The 27,538-nt window shown below is 49.1% G+C and overlaps 1 protein-coding gene across 4 annotated transcripts; it reads left to right on the top strand.

Moving 5' to 3' along the window:
- Positions 1-27,538, top strand: Bmf (Bcl2 modifying factor). Of its 4 annotated transcripts, none has more exons than XM_027925894.2 (5): positions 1-45; positions 6,565-6,692; positions 8,808-9,104; positions 10,678-10,838; positions 23,586-27,538. In XM_027925894.2, the coding sequence occupies exons 3-5, from the start codon at positions 8,813-8,815 to the stop codon at positions 23,685-23,687; spliced, it is 555 nt and encodes a 184-aa protein (XP_027781695.1). In that variant the 5' UTR covers positions 1-45; positions 6,565-6,692; positions 8,808-8,812; the 3' UTR covers positions 23,688-27,538. The 4 variants fall into 4 exon arrangements, with proteins under 4 accessions (XP_027781695.1, XP_027781694.2, XP_027781696.1 ...); XM_027925893.2 differs by lacking the exon at positions 1-45 and adding an exon at positions 6,055-6,185; XM_027925895.2 differs by lacking the exons at positions 1-45; positions 6,565-6,692 and adding an exon at positions 6,120-6,185.

Genomic DNA, 27,538 nt, shown 5'->3' with positions numbered 1-27,538 from the left:
TTTGCGACTGAGAGGCTGGAATTTACCTCAGCTGGGCTGCCTCAGGTTTGACCTTCCTGTTCTGGGGGCAGTGAAGACGGTGGGTTACGGATGGGGGAAAGGGAGAGAACCAGGTCTGGGGGGAGGAACTGGGTGTGGCTGTAAGGCAGTAGATACTGGGGATGCTAGCACCAGCTTTCATCTTCAAGTTGTTAGGCTTTCCTGTCCTTGGAGAAGTGAACTTAGTTTTCCTTAAATGTAAAGTGCTTCTGATGGGGATAACTCCATCTTAGGTTGGATTCCAAAGATGGATTGAAACACCTTTTATAATACTGTGTCTGGTGCTTAGTAGGTGTTCAACAGATGGAAATTGGAACCTGGGCAGGACCTGGGCAGGATTGGGATAAGAGGCTCGTGTCAGTCTCCAATCCTAACCTGCTGAGCCACACCATTCATCCAAGTTCTGCCATCTCTGAGTCCACAGGAGTAACAACATAAGCATGAGTAAGTGAGTGTTGGTGACAGAGCTGGGAGCTGAACCCAGATCTCCTGACACGCAGTCTGGATCTCTGTCTACTCTGATGATAGGTGGGCTTTGAGAGCAGGGAAGAAGTGGAGCATCAGATATTTCCAGATCCCTTGGTATAAGAAAAGGCAAGACCATCTGGAAGGAGACCATCTGGGAGAAGGCTGGCAAGACCAACCTTTCCTGGGAAGGTTGCTTTTCCTTTGCTTGTCCAGGTCCAACTCTATCTGCCATACCCTGTTTCTGACCCCAATGTCTTTTTGAGCTTGTAGTATTCATGTGAAAAATTCATGTTTGGGAAGAAGGGTGCTGACATGCTCAAAGGTCTCCCTAGGTGTTGTATCTACACCTCCAGTCTTGGCATGGAGACTAACACAGTATATGTTTCATGGACTTGCATGGCTGGGTGATTGAGCCCCTCCCTCATTATCAGAGAAAGACTCTCTCCCAAGTCTAGAACAGTGGGGGAAAGGGGTTGGCTGGGAAGCATGCTGATCTAATTGATCTTCTCAGCCCAGGGTCTTTTGAGCTCCAGGTTCAACACCTGGAAGACTCTAAGCCTGGAAGGGACCGGTCTCCAGCTCTTCTGGGTAGCAGGTTTTCTTGATAACAATTGATTATTCTCTGACCTCAGCTGGAAATTTCTGAGATTTCATACTACTTTTGTATCTTTGTCCCGGAAAGAAGCTGCCATCTTGGCGGTAATGGAGTGAAAGGAAGTTAACTTTGATTGGATTTTTCGATCCCTTGGTAAGATGAAGCCAACTTCTTTTTCATGGGCTTGGCATATGTGGGAGTGGAGCCAAGGATACTGCTCAGACAGCTGGTTTGGAGTTTTGAGTTTTTCTGTAAATTTATTTTCACAGATTTAATGAGTGTCATCATGTGGCAACACAGAAGGAGTGGTCTGAGGGTACCAGGAGTAAGTGGCATCACTCTTACCTCTTAGGAGGATTCTCTCTACTGGTGACAAGAAACTAAGGTAGTCCAGGCATCTTGAGGGGCAAGAACAAGATAGAGATAGGGCACTTACTGGAAATTCCCCACTGTAGTTTTCTTCCCACTTTGTAACACAGAGCTAATTGTACTTTTTATTTTTATTTTTTTACTTTTTTAGTTGTAGTTGGACACAATATCTTTATTTTTTTGTAGTGCTGAAGATTGAACCCAGTGCCTCATAACCATTGAGCTACAGCCCCAGCCCCTAATTGTACTTTTTAAATGTGAAAATGTTCACTCACTCAGCAAATATTTACTGAGTGGTCCCCAAAACAAACTGAATATATGCTGAATGTCATAATCCAAAGAATCTTGAACTTCACACTTGTCTTTTAGATTGTCCTGGGCTCTAGCCTGGCAGCCTTAGTCCTTAGTTTCTGGATCCCAGTTGTTCTGCTTAGTACCTGTTTTTTTTTCCTATTTGAATCCCACTGAATTGGTGATTGGCACATAGTGACCTTATTAACTGGAAGATCAGGTCTCCCCACTTGCCCAGTTAGTAGAAGCCAGTCTGTTTTCTGTTCTAGTTTATACTTTGTGTCTGTATGTACAGCTCTCTGTCTCACTCCCTCTCATACACACTGTGCAATTCAGAAAAGAGGAACTATCTTTTGCAGACAGATGGAATGATACAGAGATAAATTCCCTGTTTAGGGCAAGTCTGGTGAGGGAAGGACGCCATACCTTCCAAGTTCCCAGTCTTTCTTACATACATGATCCTTCCTAGAGGGAGTTAAGAGGTAAGAGGGTCAAGCATCATGGGCTCCCCAAGACCCCCACCTTACCCATAAATCAGTTTCCAATCCACCCCCTCCCTGGGGATTGAGTTACAAACCTCAGTAACCCCAGGGCATCCTGCCTGGTAATTCGTATTATTCAGCTGTCAGCTGGGTTTTTTAAAAACCACTCTTCCTAGTGATCCAGTTACTGGAGTTTCAGAGCCTATTCCTTGTCTCTGAGAGAAATCCTATAGCCAGGTGAAACAATGGAGAAGGCTCCTGACTGTTTTCTACAGGGAGCTGGCTTTTCTCTTTGGTTAGGAGCAGGCTTCCCTTAACTCTTTACACCCCTCTCAGATTGTTAGGAAGATCCACCAACCTCTAAGTTTCTGTGCTGATGCTTTTTAGAGCAACTCTGCCTTCCTCTGGGGGCCTTTCTTGTAGAGCCGGCATTGGTCAAGAGAGAAAGCATATTAAAGCAAGAAGTGACAAGAGAAAGGGGAAATTCTCCAAAATGTAGGTTTTTGTGGCTATAATGTGCATTTGCTCCTAGCCTGTTCAAAAGCTGGGGTTCATCTATTTGCAGGGTGCTGCTGTTAGTCAGAGGGCTTAGAGCTCAGCAATCTAGTCAGCAGATTTTGACACTGATGAGTCCCTGTGTTGGAAGGACAGAAAAGGCATGGAAGGGGAGGAGTCTGTTTTGACACTGATGAGAGGTGGGGGTGAGGCTCCTGACCTCCCTGACCCCTTTATCCCTTTTCTGACAGCCCTTCTCTGGTCCCTCCAGCTCAGAAGCCTGGGCCTCCTGCTGCTTGACCTCAGAGGCAGAGAGCACAGGAGGCCAAGCTACAGGTGTCCTTCAGAACCAGCCCGAGGGAGCAGGCTGGGAAGGCATGGGAGAGAGGTCTTAAAAGCAAGATCCTAGCCAGTGTGACCCTCCCCCTATCTCCCACAATTCCCAGGCCCACTAAGATGACCTCTTCCTGCTTCCCAGGCCCCCGTCCACTAAAATGGTGATTTTTAACTTTGTATGCATATGTGTGTTTCTAGGGCCTTAAGTGTGGCAGGCAAATAAATGCTCTACCACTGAGCTACACTCCCAGTCCTTTAAAAAATTATTTTATTGACACAGGATCTTACTAAATTGCTCAGGCTGGCCTGGAACTTGCTATCCTCCTGTCTCAGCCTCCCAACTGGCTGGTATTATAGGCCTGTGCCACCAAGACCAGCTGATTTTTAAACTTTTATGAGGGCTCAGGGAAATTGTTGTAAATTATAATATTTGTGTGTACCCACAAACACATTTTAGCCATTTTTAGGGGTTCAGAGACCCTGAATTTTAGAACTCTGTTGAGCCTAGTAAGTTTGTGGATCCTAGTTAAAAACCATGCTCTCCCAGCTTCCTTTTCTTGTGACTCAGTTCTAGCATACAGGGCTGTGATGAAACAGAGGACTTTAACATCAGGTGAATCAGGAAAGCTAACATGAGCCCTACCCCTCAGGTCCCACTCAGAGGGCAGATTTGAAGCCACTTTTGGTTCCACTTTGACCCCAATGATGCTCATGGGCACCACTGGCCAGCCTGAGGCACAGTTCCAGGCCAGTGAGAAGGATGGAGGGAAGGAAGGGAAGGAGATCTGTATGTGGGAAATAGTGGTAGGCTCCCAGTGCCCTTCCCAGCAGCTGGATTTGGCCTTCTCATCTCCCCATATGTGGCATGAGTGCAAGGTCACCCCGACCAGCTCTGATAGTCCCTCTTAGCCAAGATTCCTAGTAAAATAATGTACCTCCTTTTGGCTCTAACACCTCTTGCTGGACATCTATCAACTCCTGGGTGGACTGGGCTGCTGGCCAAACTTGACTATCCCCCCTTTTCCTTTTCTCTGTTCTCTGTCCTTTGAGGACATTATTTTCCTACTCCAGCAACCACAGCTCTTAGTATTCCTGCTTCATTCTTTATCAGGTATATTCTGAAGGAGCTAGGGAAAGAATGGATGGGAAAACTATACAAGGAGACCTCAAGTGCCAACGAGCTGATGGTCCTGGCTTGACCTAACTTGAATCTGTCCAAGTTTATAACCCAGAGAGAGCAGCTTGGTGATCAGATCACTTCACAACTCCATTGCCCCAGTGGGTCAGGTCCTTATCATGGCTCATCTAGGCTTTGCAGGGATTGATTCTCCTTACTGATTTTTTTTTTCTTGAGGAGCCAGGTATTGAACCCAGGACCTCACATATGCTAGGCAAGCACCCTACTTAGCTATACCCCCAGACCTTTTATGTTTATTTTGAGGCAGGGTTTCACTTATTTGCCCAGGCTGGGCTTGAACTTGCAATCCTCCTGTCTCAGTCTTCCTGAAGAGCTGATGGCATGCACCACTACAACTAGTTTCACCTCACTGATTTCTGCCCTTTGTTTATCTTGCCTGAAATTCTGGTTTGGTCAAATCACTCATCTTCTATAAAATCTGATCTCTCTCTCCATTATAAAAGACAGATTCCTCAGCTTGGTATTCCAGGGACACCTCTGTAATCTAACTTGAACCTACCTACCCATGCCCGTTCTTCCTAAATCTCTGTGCACCTGATGATCCATTTATCTAACCTGCTTCTGCTTTCTGGACAGGATCTCCTGTTCAGGACTTTATTCTGCCTGGTTTTGTTTTGTTTTGCTTTTTTGTTACTGGGGATTGAACCCAGGCCTTGCACAGGTTACACAAGCATTATACAACTGAGCTACACCCACACCCCAAGCCCTTTTATTTTGAGACAGGTCTCCCTAAGTTGCCCATGCTGGCCTGAAACTTGGGATCCTCCTGCCTCAGCCTCCCCACTTAGTTGGAATGACAGGTGTGTGCACCACTGCACCAGGCTGGGCTGTTTGATCTTGTTTTCCCTATCGAAAAATTTCCCCATTCTTCAAGGCCCAACTCAAAAGCCCTGAAGCTGTCCCCAGTCTTTGCACCCTGAACTTTTCTGCATCCCTCAGCAGTCATTGTCCTGGAATGAGCACAACTCATGCTACAACCCATTATTTCCAGGTGGACTGTAAATTTCCTGAAGGCAGGCAGGCAGTTCAGTACCTGGCATAGAGTTGGTGCTCAATAAATATTCAGTAGTCCTTAGACTCCCCTGCAGATAGTGGACGATCTATAGACGGGACGTTTTTGCGCTCCTGGCAACACCAGCACTGTCTTTACATGCAGCCATAAAGAGAGTTGTGTGTCAACAGCCCAAGGAGCCCCAGCCTCTCTTATGCTCTGCCAGATACTTATTTTGCCAGTGTTCTCACCCAGTAAAAAAGAGGACATAGGGGCCTGAGTTTGATTCGAATGTCATTCAATAACAACGCCAGATACACGTGTTCTCAGGCTTTGGGGTTGTAGTTTTCTTCTGACCCGCCTGGCAGGCGGGAGGACTCTTTTCCAGTTGCTCGGGATCCACCAAGACCCGCAACTTGTACCCACGGGACACTGCCGGTCGTGTCTCAAAGCTTCCGCTGCCTCAATTCCCTTTCTAGAGGTGCCCATCCGCGTAGAGAAGACAAAAGTCACTTTGGCGCCCCCTCACCCCACCTAAGAGAATTCAGGGACTCTCTAATGCTTCTCAAGCTTGCGTTAGGAACGGAATCCACAAGGGCGACGATATTTCAACTGCGCTTCTGGCGGCGGTCAGAAATTTGTTCGGCCCCTTACAATGTTTCCAAGGGAAGCTTCTACATTTGTGGCTGTCCCTGGCTGCCGCCCAGCCCGGGACTTGGGGCTCCACTCGCCATTGGTCAGTGTTCGGCGTGACGCGCTGGGAGGCGGGGCCTCATCAGCTGTTTGCGGGATGCCCCGAGCGGGCGTATTTTGGAAACAATACCGCGCGGTGCGCAGTGGCCTCCTCCGGCGCCCGCCAGAGCCCGCAGCCGCCGCCGGCCCTGCCAGCGGCTCCCGCCTCCCGCCTCCCGCCAGAGCCCGGTGAGCGACCGGGCGGCCGGGGGCTGGGCGGAGTTGGATCGCACCTCTTCGGGGAAGTGGGAGCGGAGTCTCGCTGCTCGTGGGGGCCCGGGAAGGTCTGGGCTCTGGGCAGCTGGGGTGACCATGAGGAACTGGGGCGCTAGGGTGCGGGAATGAGATGCAGAACCCACACCTGGGCGCATTGCTCCAAGTGGAAACTTTGGGGTAGCATTTGGAACTCTAAGGAGTTGGATGCAGGTGAGCAGGGGATCCTTGGGTGCACTGCTAAGCACACCTTGGCACCTAAGAACGACCAGCCTCTGGGTCTGACTTCGGGTAGTTAGGGAGTTATGGGGTGTCCTACCTCCCTGCGGAGTCTGAAGGCTCCTCTCCTTAACAGCTGGGCTTTCCCCCTCCTTCCCAATCGAGTCTGGGCGCCAAGCCCCCAAGTGCTCATCACGCTGGACCCTGGCGCAGAGCCCTGGCATCACGACTCGGAGGCCGAGACTCTCTCCTGGAGTCACCCAGGTGTGTGTGTGTGTGTGTGTGTGTGTGTGTGTGTGTGTGTATTCGTTCGTTCTGCGGTTTTATCTGCTGTTGAGGCTTGGCGTGTCTGGCTACTGCCTTCTCCTACGAAGAGGAGGAGTCTAAGTTCAGCATCCCTGTTGGAGCCCTTAGGCGCTGGGATGGCTTCAACGGGGTTTAGTTCTCTTTGCTAGGAATAAAAGAGTCCCTAGCAGTATTCTGAGGAAGTGCCCTCGTCCTACATCTGGACATCACTACTTAAGCTCAGGAAAGAGGTACGAGAGGGTCTCTTTACTCTTTCCCAGTTTACACTTGACCTTGCCCAGCACCCCTTTGGAGACTCCCACGGACTGGAAAGCCACCTGCAGTTCTTGGGGAGAGTGGGAGGGGTCCCTGGGGGCTTGCGGAGCCACACCCTCTGGCTGCACCTCCCCCACTGTCCAGTCTAGGCAAGAGTTGAACTTTGGGGCTTTGCTGAAAGGGGGAGGGGAGGTGATAGGCTTCAAAGGAAACACCAAGACAATGACTCCTGCTTGTGATTGGCGCTGGAGGGTCTCTTCTTAAGTTGGGATTGCCAGCCTGCAGAGAGGAGTTGGAGGGCAGGAGGGGAGCCCCTTCCAGGTGACAGCACTAGGTCCTTTCATCAGGGAACTTTATTTCCTGTTGCTGATAATCTGAACCCCCTCCACCCACCACCCCCGACCTTGAGAAATCATGTCCAAAGATACCAGCTTTGTCATTCTAGCAGTCATTCCTCAATCTCTAAGGAAGAGGGCAGAGACAGGACCATAGGTAGCTCAGGGACTAGATGAGGTAAAGGGAGGTTTGGAGCAAGCACCTTAAAGAGATTGAGCTTGGGAAAGGCAGGATTTCTGAATTCTACTGAGATTCCTTCACCAACTCATAAGCTTGTTCTTCAAAGGCAAGACACTGGGATAGGGGGCAGAACTCTAATAGTGACAGACAAGGACAAGGACAAACTTCATCTCACCACCTCTTAACCAACCCTTCAGGTGGTTGCTGCTGACTGCCCCAGGGCCCCTAGGCGCTGGCACGAGCGTGTGTGTGTGTGTGTGTGTGTGTGTGTGTATGTGTGTGTGTAGAGGGCTAGGTCAGAAGCTCAAGCTGCTCGGTGGCAGACTTCCATGAGCCATCAGGTGGAGCAAGAGGAACTTCTTTATCACCAAGAAACTCACATCAACAACCCAAATAGTATAGGCAGTGAGTGAGGTCACAGAGTGAGGGCCAAATTTCACTTCCTTCTATGAGACACGTTGCATCAATCTCAGGTTCAGCACAGGCAGGAATGGGAGGCTGTTCCTGAGGATTTGAAGTTGCAGAGACTAGTGAGTAGACTAAGCTGGGGGAGGCTGAACAATTTGCCAGAGGCTGGACCCAACCTAGAGGCCAGCCTAAGGTGGGCAAATGCCTCTTCTCTGTTCCAGGAAAGCTGAGAGGGCAGCTGCAGTGACTAACTTGGGTCTTTATCCCCTCTCCCAGGACACACTCTCACCACACAGCAGAGCCTGTTTGTTGTGTTGTGCAAGCAGGGGGTGGAGACTTGTGTGGATGGGCAGTTGGGCGGGACTTAGCAGGTTTGGAGGGAACCTGTCTCAGGATTGCTGGCTTTTGTTTTTGCTGCTGAGCCTGGAGCTGAACTCAGACTAAGATGAGATCTTGGAGGTTACTCTTTAGCGTAGTTGTTGTGTGTGTGTGAGTTGTGAGCACTATTTGTATGGTGAGTCATGGCCCCTTCTATGCTCCCATAGTCACTTATGGAAACTAGTGTTATGTATGTTTTCCCAGGCATTCTGCATGCTGCCAGTACCTGATCCTACCTCTGCTATTGCTTAAACCCTCAGAGTCAAACTTTGTGACCAGCCTAGGTCAGAAGAGATTGGGGGAATGGTTCTGGTGGTCCCTAACATTGAGGCAGTCTACATGAAGGGAGTGGATGTCACTCTTGGCAATGCTTTATTACCAGTGGTATATGTCATCAATATCTGGCCCAACTCCCCCAAATGAGAAGGGGAAGCAGGAAAAGAAGAAGGGGGAGGAAGCCCTTCTAGGTGTGGACTGGATGGGACAGCATCTTACATGAACCTTGCTCCCTGACAGAGGAGATGGAGCCGCCTCAGTGTGTGGAGGAGCTGGAAGATGATGTGTTCCAGCCAGAGGATGGGGAGCCAGGGACCCAGCCTGGGAGCTTGCTCTCTGCTGACTTGTTTGCCCAGAGCCAGCTGGACTGCCCCCTCAGCAGGCTTCAGCTCTTCCCTCTCACCCACTGCTGTGGTCCTGGGCTTCGACCTACCAGCCAGGAAGACAAGGCCACTCAGACCCTCAGCCCAGCCTCCCCAAGCCAGGGTGTCATGCTGCCTTGTGGAGTGACTGAAGAACCCCAGCGACTCTTTTATGGTAAGTGCTCTTAGCCTCAGGGCTCCTCCCATAGATATTGGGGGAAAAGAGGGGACTTTCCCTTCCCAAACATGGCCTCTGCTATTTCCTTCCCCAAACTGATGAGTGGAGGTTGTTGATTCCTCGACTTTCAACCTTCTGTCTTGCTGCTTGTTATTGCTTCTTACCTGTGTTCATGCTCCCCAATAAGGCAAATTGCTTTGTCCTTCTTTTGGCTCTTTTGTGCTTTCTCCTTTTATATTTTATACACTTGAGTGACAGCCTTTTAAATGCTGACAGTGATTCACCTTCCATAAAGTAGCTAATGCTGCCCTTGAGGGATCTGTGACTTGCTGTTGACACTCAAGAAAAAAACCCAGCCAGTTGTGGTAGGGAAGGTTCTTGAAGGCAGAAGGTGGCCTCCAGTTGTCACTTGGGACTTTCTGTGCTTGGGAGAGGAACTGGAGAAAGAGGTTGGGCGTGCCTGGGCTCAGTGCCAGCAGAGGGGCTGTTTCCAAGGCTAAATCAGACAAGACCCCTCATTTGTGGGCCTAAATGGTTTGTTTTATGAGGACTATGCCCTTCTCTGGCAAAAGGGCAGGGTTACTATTCAGTCTTTTTTCTTCTTTTAGTACACTGGTTTGTGGAGGGAGGGTAAAGGTTCAGAGGCCATCCTGCTGTGTCTGCCCAAGCAGATTAAGGAGGCTATGCAGTTATTCCCAGAGGGAACTGTCTGTTAGGGCACTTCTGGCAAAGCGGTTCTGGAGGGAGCCTGAGAAGTTGGATCAGGCCAGTGGCTGGGGAAGAGGGAGAGCGGGGAGAAGGCAGTTGGGCTGGCGCCCCTAGTGGAGGCTGTAGTGCCAGCACTTGGTGAGTGTCATGCTCTGGCCTAGAGGGCTCTCCTGAGGCTGTTTCTAGAGAGGAACTTGGCTCTTCTGAGGGCCTCAGGAGTTTTCTCTGACTCACTTTTGTATCACCACCCACTGCTATAGGTATTGAGCTGAGCTTTCTTCCACTACGGTAAAAAAATCAAGAAAAAAAGCAAAATACTTTTTGTTTTTTTGCTTCTCTGTATATCTTGGTTTGTTCAGCCCAGGAGCTCTGAAGAGCTGCTGCCAGTGCTTTTCCAGAGAAGAGCTTCATCCTGCTACTATGACTAATGAATTGTGGTCAAATGCAGCTTGATAAATAAGGACAGAAGGTTGGCATGTTCATTCACACACATTACCACCCTGCCCTATGTCATGGCATTTACAGGAAGTGGAGAACTAAAGAGAAGATTGGGACCGTTCGTTTTCCTTCTCCTGGCATCAGCATATTGTGTGTGTGTGCATGCAGTGGATTGAACCAGGGCCTCCCATGAGCTAAGGACCACTGAACTATACCCCTAGCCTCTGCGTCACTTTTCTGTGCTTGGGCAGCAGGCAAGGCAGGCTGTCCAAGCTTGGCAGAGTTCCCTGATAAAGGCAGGCAGTTCTTCTCTATTCTCATCTTAGGGTTTACCCTCAGCCTAAGTCTCAGCCAGAAAGGGCAGGCCTGGGGAGGATGTGATAGTACTGGAGAATGCTGAGATGTGGGTCCTCTCTCTTTGCAGGCAATGCTGGCTACCGGCTTCCTCTCCCTGCTAGTTTCCCTGCAGGCTTGCCCCTTGGAGAGCAGCCCCCTGAAGGTCAGTGGCAACATCGAGCAGAGGTACAGATCGCCCGAAAACTTCAGTGCATTGCAGACCAGTTCCACCGGCTTCATATGCAGCAAGTAGGCATGGGGGATGGGGAGGGGGTGTGAGTCTACTGGGGCTGGGGGCCAGTGCCTGCCTCTGTTCTCTTGTCAGGAACTTGGTCTTTGCCAGGCCTGGAGGATATGTTCCAGAGTTTTGGCCTTAGCCATTGTCATTCCTTTGAACTGGGTGAGCCTGACTGGATGAACACTCTTGCCCTCATCTCTGAGCCCTAATTTGGTTTATCTGCGTACTCTCAGCTCTTGCATGCTCTAGAAGAGCAGAGAGATGCTGTGATCTATCTGTGCCAATGAGATGGCTTTCTGCACTGTGACTTGATAGACTATCTCTTCTCCAGAGAGGGTTGGGGGCTTGTCTCTTATAGACCTGAGGGAAAGATTTTCAGGGTGCTGCAGTGAAACTGGGCAGTTGGGGGGGCGGGCTGTGTGTGCGCCTGGCTGAGGTACAGAGGGAAACGGGGTAATCCGGCCAGGGGCTGGGGCCTGAGTGGGGGAAAGCAGTGGAACCGGTTGAAACCTGACACTTTCCAGCTGGGGAGCCACTCCTCACTGTCTGTGTCTGGGAACCCGGGCCTGGGACTCTGGAGAGTGTACCTCGGAGAGTCTCCCCAGACTGGCCGCCGGCCGGGCGCTTTGCCTGGTGCTTGGCCGGCAGCCTGGCACCAGCCCCGCCAGGGCGGAGCATCGCGTGTCAGCCGAGCATGTGGCAGAGTCCATCAACAAAGGTGGCGGCTGGCAGGCTCGTGCTGGAAGAGCCCTCCGTGCCATGGACTGGAGGCTGCCCTGCTCAACAGCCGCTGTCTGCACTGGGTCCCCAGGCACTTAACCCTTCCTCTCCAGGCTGGCTTTTTGAGAGGTTGCCAAGGCAGAGAGAGGAGCCCGAGACTGGATCCGTGTTGGTACAGCCACTGCTGAAGCAAAGCCACACCACCTGTAAATGAATACATTTCCTATCTCTGGGGCTGTGTCCTGTCCCAGCAGGCTGTGTGTGTGTGTGTGTGTGTGTGTGTGTGTCTGTATGCCTGTGGCCATGTGTCTGTCTGGATCAAGGAAATAAATAGCTACCATGATTGGACAGACCCTGAGATTAGATGGGTAACCTCAGGTGACCAGAAGAATTATTGGTAGTAGTAAGGACCAAATCGTTAGCAGCCCAAGGGGGAAAAGGAATTGACTTGGGTTTCCTGAGAACAAGTTATTGAGGGTTAGATATAGTTTTACCCTCTGCCAAGGAGTGATGTTTTGTTTTGTTTTGTTCTTGTGGTACTGGGGTTTGAACTCAGGGCCTCATCATGCTAAGCAAGCACTCTATCCAAGGATCCAATACACACATTTTTGGCGGGGGCCATACGGGGGTACTGGGGATTGAACCCAGGCATACTCTACCACTGAGCTATATCCCCAGGCTTTAAAAAATATATATTTATTTTTATTTATTTTTATGTGGTGCTGAGGATCAAACCCAGGGCCCTGCGCATGCAAGGCAACCGCTCCACCACTGAGCTACAACCCCAGCACCTCCCCAGGCCTTTTTATTTTATATTTTGAGGCAGGGTCTTGTCAAGTTGCCCAGGATGACCTCAAACTTGGAAGATCAGCCTCAGCCTCCAGAATAGCTAGTATTTATAGGTGTTCACCAACATGCCCAGCTTCTATCCCCTTAAATTTTTTTTTGTTCTGAGATAGGGTCTTCCTAAGTTGCTTAGGCTGGCCTTGAACGTGTGATCCTCCAGCTTCTGCCTCCTGAGTAGCTGGGATTATAGGTGTGCCAAGGAGTTCTGAGGGAAATTTGGGGCTAGATCTGGTCTTGGTAGGTTATCTCAGCCCTTAGTGATCAGGAAGCAAAGGCAGCCCTGTGCTTAGATTATAAGGCAGCCTGGCTACCTCCTCTGGCCCTAGTTCCAGTCCCTATTCCCTCCTTTGATTGTTTTGTGGAAACTTGGCTTAGAATTTCCCCTTCAGTCTATGTGTGGACTCCCTCTGATTCTTGCTTTTAGTCTTCTCTTGGCCTCTTTCCTGCCCATTCACTCCACTCTGGTTGTACAAGCCCAAAGCTGAGTCCATCTCATAGCTTCTGGTCCTGGTACCAGTGTGGGTAGGAGGATACAGTGGCCATGGACATCTGGAAGGCAGCTCATGTGATTCACAGTAATCTGACCTCTTTCAACAGTACACTGGTGAGCCCTGATAGCCTTAGGAGCAGGTTGGTAGGTCTCTCTTACCCAGCTGGACCCTGGTGTAGGAAAAGAAGGCCGTTATCCTGAGGTCTGACCCTGCTCTTTGCTGGCATTGTTTCTCCCAGTTCAGGGCTGCTTCTTTGAAGGTGCAGGTCAGTTCCAGAGAGAGTGCTGTCCTCTCAGCCAGAACCATCCCAGCTGAGAAGGAAAATGGGTGAAGAACTGCATGAGGGTTTCCCCTGCCCTGTACCTCACCTCACACTGGCTCTCAAGTTCCTCATATTCTGTACTTCTATCTATGAGCTCCCTTGGCCAGAAAGTCCGAGCCTCAAGGCTGGACAGTAAGGCATTTCTAGGCCAAAGACCTGGTTTCCCCAAATTTTCCATTACAAAGAAATAGGCTTTTTGTCTTCTCCTAGGAGAATTCTCCCAGGTCCTCTTACTTTTAACCCTCTCCTTCCCACTAAGGACCAGGATGATAGCCACAGGCAGGTGGAGCAGTAGTACTCTGGGACCTTTTAGCAGCTGGGCCCTTTTAAGTTAATCATTTTCTGAACTTGAGTCTTATGTAAACTATGGTATGATATTTCATATCTAGAAAGTATCGTTATTACTCTTACATTTTGATCCTTTATCTTTTTTCCCTACTTCCTTTCCTCATTTTTGCAGGCAGAGACACTGAGGCACGGGGAAGCCAGTGTTGAAGACTAACTCTCTAGGCTTCAGGTACAAAGTCAGAAGGTCCGGTTTAAATAACAGCTCTGCCATCTACTAGCCCTCGGGAAGTCACTGGCCTTGCTGAACCAATTTCCTCTTTTGTGAATTAGAGCTAAAATCACAGAATTTTATTGAAGATTAAGTGAGAAAACACCTATGAAAGTTTGGGGCACATAGTAGATATCTTTGAATTGCTTGTTTCCTTCTGTCTATAATCCTGATCATTCCCCACCTTAGTTCTTTTCGGTTCACAGTTCATTTCCCCCACTACCTGCCAAGCTGATCCCTGAGCAGAGCTACCCTCCCTCAACACTGCCCCCTCCACCTGCCCTATCCAGAGAAATCAGTGTCCAAGCTGCTTGGTTATGAATCTTGGCCTTATCCCTTTCTCCTCTGAGAATGAGTTATTCCCTATTGTTATAGACTGAATTTGGAGACCTGAGAGGGGTTACCCAACAGGCAGCAAGAGGTTAAGGAAGCCCAACCACCTCCTTTCCCCCCAGATCTAGGACAGTGTCATGGGACCAGATAATGGCCATTGGACATCAGTCTTGTAGGAAATGTGAACTCCATTTTGTCTCTGGTTATTAGATCCCAGTTATTCTTTTTTGTCTGCACCAGGGGAAACCTCCCTTGGAGATAAGGAACAGAGGAAGAGAGCATGTTGATGAAGTAGGTTGGTATTATAGCAAATTGGAGTGTATCAACATGATCTCAGATGAAACAGGTTCAAGATTCCCCTGGATGTCAGTTAATACATGCCTTGCAACTTCTAAGTATGTTTCCTGAGGAGTGTTCATAGTGGAAGACTAGACTGGTTACCCAAGTGATTGGTTCAGGGTAGCTCCTCTGGACCTACAAAAAGAATCTAGAGGCAAAAATCTCTTAGGGTTTCCAAAGCAGTGAGAGAGTTAGAGACAATATGTGTGGAGGTCAACATTTTCTAGTTTTGCCACATGTCCTGCTTCCTTTAGCTGCATCAGGAGGGAAGGTTCCTCAATTTGTTCCTCTTGGGCTGACAGGCTACAATAGGGATTTCTAGAGTTCTGCTGACAGCGAGGAACTTCCACCTGGGTTTTGTGAAGGTGGCATCTGAGTGTTCCCATGTCCATCCAGTTTTTGCATAGAAGAGGGAGGCAGAGATTCTTTTCCTAAGAGCTCAACAGACTTCCCTGCCTAGAAAGTCTGAGCCTCAATTTCTTTTCATTCTTCATCCTGTGATCTCCAGCATGGGTCTAGAGAGAGAGACAGGAACTGATTTCCCTCCATTTGGGAAAGTTTCCTGTCCTAGTACCCCATCTTGAAATCTGTGGTGATATTTCTGGGCAATGTTAAGAGGACATGAATCCTTGAAAAAGTAACTGAGTTAGGTCAGTGAGTGAGTAAAGCTACAAGAGGATTGGAATTCTTCAGACTGGAAATGACTTTTTCACTTGGACCAGGAGTGGCTCCATTCAGAAAAATTAGATTCGGAAATTCCCCAAATAGTAATTAGATTTTTTGGAAAATGAAATCCAAGAAAACTTTCAGCCACTCAGTTGAAACCATCTTCAGTTGTGATATCATAGGAAGGATCCAGGACTTGTAGGCAGGGCTAGATCTGGGCTAAAATCCCAGCTTTGCCACTTAAACATTCTGTCTTAACAGGCAAATCACTTAACCCCTCCAAACCTCTGGTGCCAATGTTTACCTTGCAGAGTTGCTGTGAAAGGTCTTTGGGAACTGAAATGCAAATGACTAGGGCTGAGGATATAGCTCATTTGGTAAAGCACCTGCCTAGCATGTGTAAGGTCCTAGGTTCAGTCCCCAGCACTTCAAGAAACAACAACAAAAAACTATTAAAGAATAGACAAATTGAACTCTTAGAAATATGTTAAAAGATGAGTCTGGGAGTTTTACTTGGACCTGGCTTTATAGTTCTTGGAAGCTGTCTTGGATGTTGTTACCCAAGTTGGTGTTTGCATGGTTCATTAACTGGCCGCATCTCTGCCTAGTAACCTTCATTCTTTGTTCAGGGCGCCCTTGACTGGATGTTCTCCATGTTGGTAAGTGATTTTATGGAGGTCAGGACCATGGCTAAAGAGGTTGCTGGGGCTCTAGATGGGACAGTCCTGGGCAGGAGCCCCAGAAATTTGCCCTAGAGTAAGAAGTGCCCGTAGGACACCAGTCTCAGGAGTGGGAGGTCTATCCTGGACAGTGCTGAGGTACAGTGAGGCTGGGGCAGGGTTATGGAGAGCAGGCGTGCGTGAGAGCTGCTGCCGGGGCTTGGGGGCCCTGTTTGCTCTGTGGCTGGCTCTGTTTATATCACTTGCTATATTTAGCTTCTGAGTCATCAGCGTGGCAGACTAGAGGCTGAGTTCCCCACACACTCTGCACCTGACTGCTCTCCCTTCCAGGAGAAAGGCCTTGTAGTTCCGGACAGTTCATCCCTCTCTGCCCACCAAGGCAGACAGTGGGGATGGGGTTGGCTCTTTTTTTTTTTTTTTTTGCTGGGGGAGGGTTATAGGAGGAGGGGATTGGGGGAGGCACAAAGAAGGATAAAGAAGAGTATCTGGTTTGCCTTTTGATCCAAGTCTGGCAGCCAAGAGGGCATGTTCCATGACCAGCACAAGAACAGTCAGCGTGTGTGCTGAGGGGAGGGTTCCAACCTTTATCCCCACCAGTTTGCCTTGTCCTGTCTAGTGAACTGACCCCAGATGGGATGAGAACAGCCAGCTGCCAAGGCCTCAACTTGGTAGTCAGTTTGCCCTCCTTTTTGACCAGGGCACACAACACTGTTCCAAGGCACAAAACACTTTCCTCCTGAACTCTTATTCCTCCTAAAGTTGCCCAGTCTTCTGATGGAGCTGCTCTGAGACTGAGGGAAACAAAATACAAAGCAGTTCTGGGGGAAACTGGGTAAGGGTCTCAGTATTTCCTATGTCTAGGCTGTGGAGGTACAGCAAGGGTCTGGGGACTGGAGTGGTGCAGCACAGTGCAGCCCCCCACCCTTCCCTCATCTCCCAATAGCTGGCGCCAGTCCCCTCCCGCAATGCTGTAGAAAGCCCTACTGTCTCCAACTGAGAGCAGAGCCCCCAGGTTGCCCTTTCTTCCTTGGAGAAATGATTGACATTGGGATGGTGGCTTCAACATCTTGTTAGCACTGCTGGCTGGGCTGAGGAAGCTCTTGGCAAGGAGTGTTTTATTCCTCTTCCATTTTGCCACATTGCTAGTTACTTGGGTGTCTAGGTCAGAGGCAGTCTGGAGCAGAGGGCCCCCTGGGCCCACAGGTTTCCCCCTGGTTGTGAGAAGTCCTGGCTCAGCGTGGCAGCCTGGGATTCAGAGCCTAATTGCCTCCGGCTACTGTGGCCATTCCAAGTGGTAAGTTCTGGATCTCCCCAGGATTTCATCAGTCTGTTCAGGGTGGTGCTCCTGAGGCTGGCCCTGTGAGCAAAGTGTGTCCAGGGAAGTGCCTGGCAAGATAAAGTGGATGCCAGGTTTTCCTTGTGCTCACCAGGAAAAGGCACTCTGCTCAGGGCTTAATTTAACATTTTCTCCGTAATCACTAGAGCAACCTTATACTTCTAGATCTCCTTATTCCTGTTTTATAGGAAACTGAGACTCAGAGAAGTGAAGTAGCATGCCTAAGTTACCCTGTAAGTGGCAGAGCCAGGACCCATACAGACTTGATTGATTCTACAACCATGATATTCCCATCTCCCCATACCTGCTTCTCAGCAAACACTGCCAGGAAGCAAAAATACAATGGAGCTCTTATTTATTGCCCCAAGCCATCTTCCCTCAGATAATACTTAGTTCTGTGTTCTTGCTTTCTTCCCCATCTGATTGTAAAATAATTGAGAATGAGGTTTATATCTGAATCATCTGGATCCCTCATAGCTCTAGCTCAGTTGGGTGTTTGATCAAAGCCTGCTAGACTGAACAAAAACATCTTCCCAACTTCTCCCAAGTGGAATTTTCCCAGAGTTGCCCTGATCCTGTTCCTGTTATCAGCTGCAAGGCTCTTTCCTTCAGCCTTGATCTGGAGGGATTTCGGGTGTGACAAGGGAAAGGGAAGAGGTAGGAAAACTTGACTTCATAGAGTGCAGATCCCCTTGTGAAGTAGAGTGTGTACAGTTCTGCATTTTGAAGAAAATGAGGGTGGTTTCAGAACACAGTCTGAAGTTCTGATTTTACACCAGTCTTGCTTTATTTCTGTTTGATCTTCAGCTAGCTCTGCCTCTGAGAGGTTTATTTTTTTCTGGTCTACAGCATCCTTTCTAAATAGTTAATGGTCTGGAAAGGATGTCTTTAAACATACCAGGGGAGCAATTCAGGAGTGATTCTCTTTGAAAAGGAAATACTGTATTCATGATGTGAATAAATAGGTGGAGTATTTTAGCAAAAGAGCATGGTTTTGGAGTCAGAAGCCAGGGGTTTGAATAACCTACTTAACCCATGTGGGGTGACTTTTGGAGCCTTTTCTTATCCATCTGTAATATGGGGTCCATACTGCCTGCCCTTCCTATGTCCCAAATCCTTGTGGGGATCAAATGAGAAGATAGGAAAGCACTCTTGTCCTAAAATGGTATAATTTGCTGTTTGGTAAATTTGCATTTTGTGTGTAAGGTCCTTTTAAAACGGTGTGCAGTTTGGATCTGCTTTTTCCTGATTCTTTGGGTGACTTAGCTCTGCTGGAGCATCTGGAACACCGGTGACACATGAAGCCCCCAGAGGGTGTGAATTGGATCTGAATGGGAGAGGCAAAAGAAGATTCTTATCCAGGGAGGGCCGGGAACACACTTTGTGCTAAATGTGCAGACCGTGTGGGATGAACAGAGGTTGATTTGTGTAATCCAACCTTGTCAGATACCACAGCCAACTCTTTTTTTTCCCCCTAAACCCTTTTACTAGTGGGCCTCTACCAGGGGAGAGGCCACGGCTATCACATAAAATGCATCTTTTGACCTGGCCAGACATCAGTTGTTCCTGGCCTCACACAAGTGCGTTATCCTGCAGGGCTGACTCTTCTGCAGTCTGTGCAGCAGGCGCCTGTTGAGTATCTACAATGTGTCCTCCATGTTACCCACTATATAGGGTGAGAGATGGAGTGTTAGGTTGTAGTGCTTTGTACACAGTAGGGATTTAAACACTTGTCAATGGATGCCTACATCCCCTGACCACAGCAGGAAAGCAAGGCTGAGCCAGAGAAGACCTGTGGGTCCCTGGTACCTGCTTAGGCTCTCTTAGCTGAGGAAAAGACATTTTGTATGTGAGTGGTACTGGAGATGGAACCCAAGACCTCTCACATGCTAGTCAAGCCACATCCTCAACCCTTTTTATCTTGAGAAAGGGTCTCCCTAAGTTTCCCAGTCTGACCTCCAACTTGCGATGCTACTGCTTCAGTCTCCAGGGTAGTTGGAATTGCAGGTGTGTACTGCCATACCTGGCTTGAGGACAACTATTTTATCCCCCATGATTGGCCTCTTCCCAGGGATATTCTTTCTATTTTTTCCCTCTATGCCTTGGTGTTAGGCTCTGTGTGAGTTTTGAGGACTCAGAGGAAGCTTTCTGTCCCCTACCCCCAGCCTCCTGCCTCTGGGCCATCCTGACTGTGCATTCTGGGAACCCCCTTCTGTGAGGGGCACTCATGCTGATGTGAAAGATCCAGACCTTACTCCAGGTGTTTGTCCTCATTGATCTCAGATTGTGTGCTGGGCACCATGCCACATACCCAAGTCAGAGGCTGGGCATACTCTTTCCTGGTTCCCCCTTCCTTCTCCCTTCTTCTCCAAGACCTCCTCTGGAAGGACTCATTCTCTCTGGTGTTTTGGTATTTTTGTATCCTTCATCCTGTTAGGTGAAGGCTGATTTCCTTCCTCCTTACTGTTTTTCTCTCTGCCCTCCCTTCAAGTCCTTTTTCTTTTCTTTCTAATCAGGTTCTTTTGTTCAACTTTTAGAAAATATTTTATTAATTGTTGCTCTTTGTCATCAGCGCATTCTTTGATTCTCTTGGTGTGAGGCAGCTTGGTTTCCTTTGGGGGGGCTGCTCTGTGGCAGGAGATGGCCAAGAGGGGTATGTACAGCACTGCTTGTGCCCAGGGAGGCTCCTGGGTCTGTGATTGGGTCTCCAGGCCCACCCAGGACCTACTAAGCCAACAGGATCCATTCATTGGCACTCTGCATTATAATCCTGAAGGTAATCATGATGATAAATTCCTTAGTGTTGGAAAGCACCTTGGTGGTTTCCAAAGGCTTGACTGTGGCCTGGCTGGCAAAGCCACCTAGACTCAGCTCCAGCTTTGTCACTAGGGCAAGGCATTACTTTGCTGGAAAGATTTAAAAGGGACTGAAGAAGATGCTCCATTTTGAAGTGTTTTCTTCTAGGCTGTAGGATTATAAGCAATTTTAACTCCCCCTCTGCAATTTTCTATATTTTTAAATTTTTCTACAATCAGCATATATTGCTTTTATGAATAAAATATGCAATGAATGTTACTTCTTTTTTTGTTTTGTTTTGTTTTTAATTTTTAATTTTTTTGGTCTTGGAGATTGAACCCAGGGTCGCTTTACCACAGAGCTACATCCCCAGGCCTTTGTGTTTTTTATTTTGAAACAGGGTCTCGCTAAGTTGCTGAAGATCTCGCTAAGTTGTCCAGGCTGGCCTCAAACTTGTGATCCTCCTGCATCCTCAGTTCCTGGTATTACAGATGTGTGCCACCACAACTGGCATTACTTCTGATTTTTAAAATGTCACTCAGAGAGCTTGTTCAATGTACAAATCACTGGGCCCCTTTCCTGGAGAGTGACCCTGTTGGTCTGGGTAGGGCCTATAATAGTACTTCAGCTGGTTTGTGAGTTTGGAAACCATGAATCTTACAGGATACCTGCAGTTTCCTTTTGAATCAAGTGAGTTCTAACAAATAGTCAGTGGGAGGTACCAGCTTAAAGCAAGGCCCTCTGATTCCTGGCCTGAGGACTGTCACAGGTGGAGGCATAGAAACAAGTTCTTCCCAAAGGCTGGCCTGCGTGGCCAACTCCTACATCTGCATCTTCTAGTGTCCCCACAAACTTCAGCCTACTGTCTGATAGCACTTACTGGCCCACAGTTGCTTCTGGTTCTCCAAACTCCTTCAAAGGATGGGGGTAAGGGTGTTGCCTTTCTCATCCCCAGAGACATGAAGACCCAGGAAGTTATCTATGTAGCAGGTGGCCTCCATTAGTGGAATATGGGAGAAACTGAGGCACACAGAGATGGGATTTGTCCAGACCTCAAATCTCTTTCCCTTGGCTATTCAGCTGTTTTGAGATGATCCAGTGAAGGAAAGGATAGAAGATCTGCTTTGGTGTAAGATAGATGATGGCACTTGGAGCAGAGTGATAATAGGTAGGGATATTGCTCTAGGGATGGATGATCTGGATTCAATCCTGTCCCTGTTATTTAGTAGGTATGGGGTGTTTAAGATACCTAACTCTCTGGTTATCTCATCTGTAATGGTTGGTAATATATACCAGTTTCATCAGGTCTTTATAGGACCAGATGTGTACAGAGGAGTGTTTCTCATACGAAAGTATGCCTCAGAATGCGTGGGTATCTTGTTTAAAATGCACATTCTGGGGTTGGGGATATAGCTCAGTTGGTAGAGTGCTTTCCTTGTATGTATACAAGGCCCTGGGTTCAATCCCCAGCACTACAGGGGGAAAAAAAATGCACATTCTGATCCAGCGGGCCTGTTCTAGTAAGCTCCCAGATACTACCAAGGTTGCTGGCCCATGGACCATGGACCATGGGTTTTTTGTTTTTTTGTTTTTTGGTACTGGGAAATGAGTCTGGAGTGCTCTATCACCAAGCTACCCCCAGCTCTTTTCTGTTTTTTATTTGGAGACAGAGTCTTGCTGAATTGCTAAGGCTGGCCTTGACTTTGGGATTCTTCTGTCTCTGCCTCCTGAGTCACTTAGAACTACAGGCGTGCACCACTGTGGCCGACCATGAACCACACTTTGAGAAGCAGGGATGTAGAGCACTCAGCGCAAAGCCTGGTACACAGTCCATGTCACTGTTACAGTTACAGTCATGGTTGTTACTGCTACTCAGCCTTTTCAAACAGGCACCTGAGGAGCAAGAATGCCAGCAGACTGGCCTCTCCAGGGATCTGTCTTCCTGGATTCTCCTTCTGTTCCACCACATGACCTTTGCACCTGTCCTGAGCAGCAGCTGGGGAGGGGATACAGGAGAAGGGGGTCCTCTGCCCAGCTGCTATAGGCCCGAGTTCCAGGTTTGCAGCTGAGTCCATTTTCACGCTGCTTTACTCCAACCAGATTTTGTTAATCCGGGTGTGTTTCCTCTTTTTACTCATCTTTGTTTACAAAACACGAGGAAGCTATCAGTCTCCCAGCCGCCTGCCAGGCCTCTCTGTGGCACACCCCACTTCCCTTCCCCTGAGAGCAGGCGCTGTGCCTCCACTTGCTGGGTTGTTTTCCAGTGTCTTTTCAGCAGGGGAAAGAGGAATGTTCTAGCCATGGATGTGAGGTGTTCTCTGTTCACCTGGGTTGTCAGAGCCCCGAGGTCAGCCTCAGTGGACACCACTTTTATCTGAGTCTAAGCAGGGAGAAGGGAAGCCTCTGCATGGTTCCCTGGGGAAAGGTCAGAGAGACTGGGACTGGATATAACTCTGGGAGTCTGGGAAACCTGGGCTCAACGTTCCAGTTATCACATTGGCTTCTTCTTTTTCTCATCTGACCAGAAATTGTCTGGTGGGGACCAGTGGTAGATGTGGCTAGAGACTGTCTAAGGGAGGGCTCCAGCTCCCCTGGACTCTTCACATAAACTTGCTTGCAGACTGGGTCATCTAAGGAATCTAAGGCCAGCCTGTGCTGGCCCCTTTCTGCATATTAGGTTTTTATTCCCCTGTCCACTGAGAACCCCGTGGAGAGGCCCCAGCCCGGTCCTCCTCCCCTGGTAGACAAGGAAAGAACAAAGACTGCCTCTTCCAGCAACCCCCTCATCCCCTCTGGGCCTCTGCTGGCCCCTGGGAAGTGGTACCTGTATGGGTAGGACACTAGCCACAAACCTGTGAGCCACTGACCCTTGAACTTTGCCCCCAACTTCTCAGCCTGACAGTAGGACCTGGGATAACCTCCAGAGCGTGGTGTGCATTCTTTGTTTTTATTTTGTTTTCAAGTATGTTCTTGCTTAACGTTTAATTGGCTCCAGTCAGTAGGAAAATGCTCCAAGAGGGATTATTTATGGCTTACTGTCAAGAGCAGCTATAAAAAGGGCAGCACGGAGCTGGAGATGCTGGGAAGGGGGAGAGGGCGGACACACAAGTGTGTGTCTGTGTGTGTGTGTGTGTTTGCACTGGATGAAATCAGATTTTTGCTGCCTCAGCAGTGTGGTTTAAATTGAAGATTAACCCTTTGACCTTCACAGTGTCAAATCACTTGCAGATGGAGGCTCCCCCCCTTCTTTCTCCCCTTGTTCTCTGTGTTACTTTAGAGTAGGGGGTGGGGGGGCACTTCTTCTCTTTCTCTCTGAAGCAAGTTTGTTGTTCATGCAGCTGAGGTTTGGGGGGCTCAGGAGCCAATCTGATTAAAAGCAGCACTTGGCTAAACTCTGGAAAATCCTGCGAGCAGGGGAAAAAGTCTAATCCTCTTGTGCACAGTGCACATAGAGCCAGACTTTTCTTTTGAATGTTAAAACTGTAATTGTTTTTGGAGAACCCAACCATCTCCTCCTCATCCCCTGTCTGTTGCCTCCCCCCCCCCCACTTCCTCCAGTTTGCTGGACTGTTGGGATTAAAGTGTGGCCCTGAGGCATGGAGATCTGAACTTTTATTGGAAATGGTCTAGGTGGTGTTTGGCAGTTATGGTGATTTTTTTTTTCCCCTTCCAGCACCAACAGAACCGAAATCGTGTGTGGTGGCAGATTCTCCTCTTCCTGCACAACCTGGCCTTAAATGGAGATGAGAACAGGGACCGGGCAGGTCCTAGGTGAGGCTGGGCTGCCTGCTTCGCATGGGGCACCAGGAATGCAGTTTGGAGCAGAAGGACGTCGGGAAGGACCGACACTGTGTCTTGTGAAGTTGTTTTTGTTATTTTTAAGTTTTTCCTCTATGTGTACATATGACATACCCCATCCGGACCTTCTGTCCCTATTCGGGGCCTTGACCTTGAATGGGGACCTTTGTCAAACACTGTTGATGGAGAGGCTCGTGTGTCTGTGATGCTGGGAACTCCCAAGGGCTCTGACAAGTAGATTCTTCACTCAGAGCTATCAGAGATGACCAGTTAGTGGACTATTCTCCAGGAAGTGGACTATAGTTATTCTACAGGAACTCAGTTAAGAAGTAGGATGCTAGATTAGACCTCCAGTTCCACCAACCTATCAGCCTTCCATCATGCATGGGAGCCTTGTTCCTCATGGTCATACTGTTCTAACCCAACAGGGCCTTGGCCAGGGCCTTTCCAGCTATGGATGGCAGTGTCACTAGTCCAGCCAGCCGGCTCCACATCTGGGTTCTTATTGGGCCCAGCCAGTGTCCACCCTGAGGACTCAGGGATTATTGCCCCAGAACTTGTCACCTCCATCAGACTCAGGGAGGGTTGAGCTTCTCCAAGGACCCCTTGAAGGTGCTACAGAATGAACTAAGCATTTTGACCTCAGATCTGATTTGATCCCACTTGGAGGCTCCAGGATTGGTCCTGAGGCACAGAACCACTGCTACTTCTACTGCCTGAGTGTCAGCCACAGATGGGCCCAGCAACCAGTCAACTTGCTGTGCCCAGCGGCCTGTGCCTTTGTCAGCTCTGTTTTCCAAAGACCCTGCCAACTGGACTGTATTTCATCAAATATCAGCACTGTGGCACAAAAAGGGGCAGGTTTTCAGTGGGGCTGGGAAATGTGGCAGCCATCCCACAGATAAAAGTCAGCTCCAGAGGCCCCAGACCCCTTGGTTTCCTTGGAAACAACATACCTCCTCCCCCTCATCCCCATTCCTTTTTCACACCTAGTGGGATAGAGGAAAAAGCCAGGACAAGTGGCTTTGTCAGTGAAAAGTGACTTTTAGAGTCATAGACAGTGATCAGAGTGTGGAACCGTCAAAGCTGGGTACACATTTCCTGTCTTCCTTCAGCTTCCAGCCAAGCCAGGAGGGCAAGCTCTGGAACTCAGCAGGATCACAGCTGCCTCTGAACTTCTTCCCTTCTTTCCCTGCTGTGGCACTAATGGAGGGAATTTAAAGCAGCTGGTCTGGCAGCTCTGATAGCAGACACAGGGAATCTGTTAACCTAGAAATTAAATTATAATTTTTGCATATGTAAGAGAAGACAACATTGGTGCTAAAGTTAAAGCAAGACCCAAAGAAAGGATGACTTCCCTGGGCATAGAAGACCCCGTGACAACTCAAGAATACTGGTGGAGTCCAGAGTAGACTCTCAAATCTGAACGAGCCCAAGCTCCTCTAGTTCTGCAGAGAAGAGATACTCAGTACTGTTGAAGGACAACTGATCTTCTGGATGTACAGTTGGGCGGGTTGTTCACTGCGCAAGGGCACCTGCAGAGGGAGCTGATAGAGGCTGAAATCCAGCCTATACTCTGCTCTCTAACCTGTGTGCTCTGATGTGGGGCTGCATCTGCTCAGAGTTAGGGGTGCCTTTCCTAATTTGCACAAAGGTACCGGATGCACTCACAGTGGTCCTGAGAGGGACCTCATGACTGTGTGTATAAGCCTCTGTTATGTTCTGCTCAGATGATCTGGAGATATTACCTCTTCTTGGCCAGGATCATTTTCTCAGGGTGTGTACCATGGTTTGTCTGCTAAGAAGATTGGTTTCTGCTTATAAGGAGCCCAGGGAATGGATAAGAAGACTGGCTCTGGGACATGCTGGCCATTGTGAAATCTAGCCTTCTCTGCATGTCTCCATACTGTTTTGTGACGTGTATAGGACATTTTCCCCCTCCTGGATCAAGGCTGTGACAGGCAGGCTGCTGGTGTGCTTGAGTGGTACACACACACACACACACACACACACACACACACACACACGATTATTTACACCTGCAGCTTTTAACCCCTCTTGGCAGATTTCCACCTGAGCTAAGAGAAACAATGTCCAGACCTTGGTGCTGAGGCCAGACCATCAGCTTCAGACCTGGCCATGCCCAGGCTGGATGCCTGGTGGCCTGTCCTGAGAACTGAGCAGAGCTTGACAAGTCCACCTGAACATCAAGCCAGGCAGACATTGGTCTCACTGTGTGGTCTCCATCTAAGCATGCCAGGAATGCCCTCACTATCCTAGGGCAGCCAGGGCAAAATTTAAACCCCCTTTTATTTCCCCTGCCTCTCAAAAATCCCAAACTAGAATGGGGATGTGGCTTAGTGAGATGAGGGAGGCCCCTGAAGGGGGGGTGGAATATATATATAGGTTCCTCCTGGCTGGCTGGCTTAATGGGCCTAGTAACCCAGACTGGCCTCTTTTCCTCTCCTGGAGAATTGGCTTTATATTCCCCAAGTCCAGCCTTAGGAATGCCCCTTGCCTGGGCCCCTCTGGCTCCATCCCCCACCCCAAGAGCCTAACTGTCTCTAGTGAGGGGATAAGGTTTTAGAGGGAGGGAGAGTCGACCTGGGTCCTGACCTGTAAGGCTGAAGGCAAGTGGGACTTTTGTGGAGCGCTAAGGGTCGGGGCGGGAGAGAGGCTGGAAACCTCTTCAGTGTGGAAATGCCTTGGAGGAAGGGAAGTCTAATATTCAGGGTCCAAACAGCCCCTCTAATTCAGAACCCCCAGGAGGAGTTTCTAGAAGGCTGCGCACAGATGGAGATGGGGGAGGCCAGACGCTAAGTCCCTGGGTGAGGTTGCAGGACTCAGCTTGGACTGCCTTGCCTGCTTCAGAGACTGGGCCGCTGCAGAGCTGCCCCTGGTTGCCTTTTCTTGCTCCATCTGAGGTAGAAAGATCACTTCTCAGTGACATCCCTCGCCCCCGCCCCAGGGGAGTGGGTTGATGCCCAGAGCTACGAGACAAGGTTATTTGGAGGGCTGACCTGTCTTGCTGCTTCGGGCATTTCAGCTGGTGCCTGGGCATGACAAGGAGGGGGTCATTTAGGATGATCCAGCCAGGGACCCTGTCAGCCCAAAGCTTTCGAGAAAATGAAGCCACTGTCACTGTTCTGACCAGCAAGGAACACACTACCCCAATGAGAGCTTTTCTGGGGGCTTGATGGGGAGGCGAGGAAGGGAGAATACAGAGTAGCACAAGTCCTCAGTCACTGCAGCTCTTCTGGGCTTCTGCAAATTAGTGCTACTGCAGCCAGCCCTGGCTGGAGAAAGCTGCAGGGTCTCTCTATGTAAAGATGAGGACCCTTGGAGGCAGGCCATTCTGGCCAGATACCTGGCAGGAAGGAGTTAACCCATCAACCTTCAAAGCTCCCTGGGGTTACCCTGAGGACTGAGCCTTGAGAGAACCCCAGAGAAAGCCGAGTTCCCCATAGCTGGGCCAGCCTCCTCCAAAGGTGCTGTGCATATGTTGGGCCCCAGCTGGCACCCCTTTCAGTGTGCAGATGACAGTGCCTTTCCCCAACCTGGGAGCATTGCCTAGGGGTCCACCCCATCCCTGGATCCACAGGGACTGTCAGGGGGAGACCCAGTGAGATGTAGCATTTTATTCATCCCTAGGTAGTTGCCTGGGGTTTGGGCACTCTGCTCTGGGGAGGGGAAAAAAGAGGGGGACCTGTTATTTTTTAACTTGTACAGAGTATCTGACTTTCTGTTCTTCACATGCATATATGTGTATGTGTGTATCTTTTTCCCTCATCAATTGGTACCATTTTTAATAAAACCATTTAAAGCGAA

Source organism: Marmota flaviventris, chromosome 2 (genome assembly GCF_047511675.1).
Source record: "Marmota flaviventris isolate mMarFla1 chromosome 2, mMarFla1.hap1, whole genome shotgun sequence".
Taxonomy (NCBI): Eukaryota; Metazoa; Chordata; class Mammalia; order Rodentia; family Sciuridae; genus Marmota; species Marmota flaviventris.
This window is presented reverse-complemented; position numbering and strand designations above follow the sequence as displayed.

What these genes read in the sequence shown, in the direction of transcription:
- Bmf (XM_027925893.2), top strand. Translation starts at nt 6,055, where the DNA reads ATGCCCCGAGCGGGCGTATTTTGGAAACAATACCGCGCGGTGCGCAGT. An exon ending in TCTCTCCTGGAGTCACCCAG is followed by an intron (nt 6,693 to 8,807) that starts GTGTGTGTGTGT and finishes GCTCCCTGACAG; the next exon opens with AGGAGATGGAGCCGCCTCAG. An exon ending in ACCCCAGCGACTCTTTTATG is followed by an intron (nt 9,105 to 10,677) that starts GTAAGTGCTCTT and finishes CTCTCTTTGCAG; the next exon opens with GCAATGCTGGCTACCGGCTT.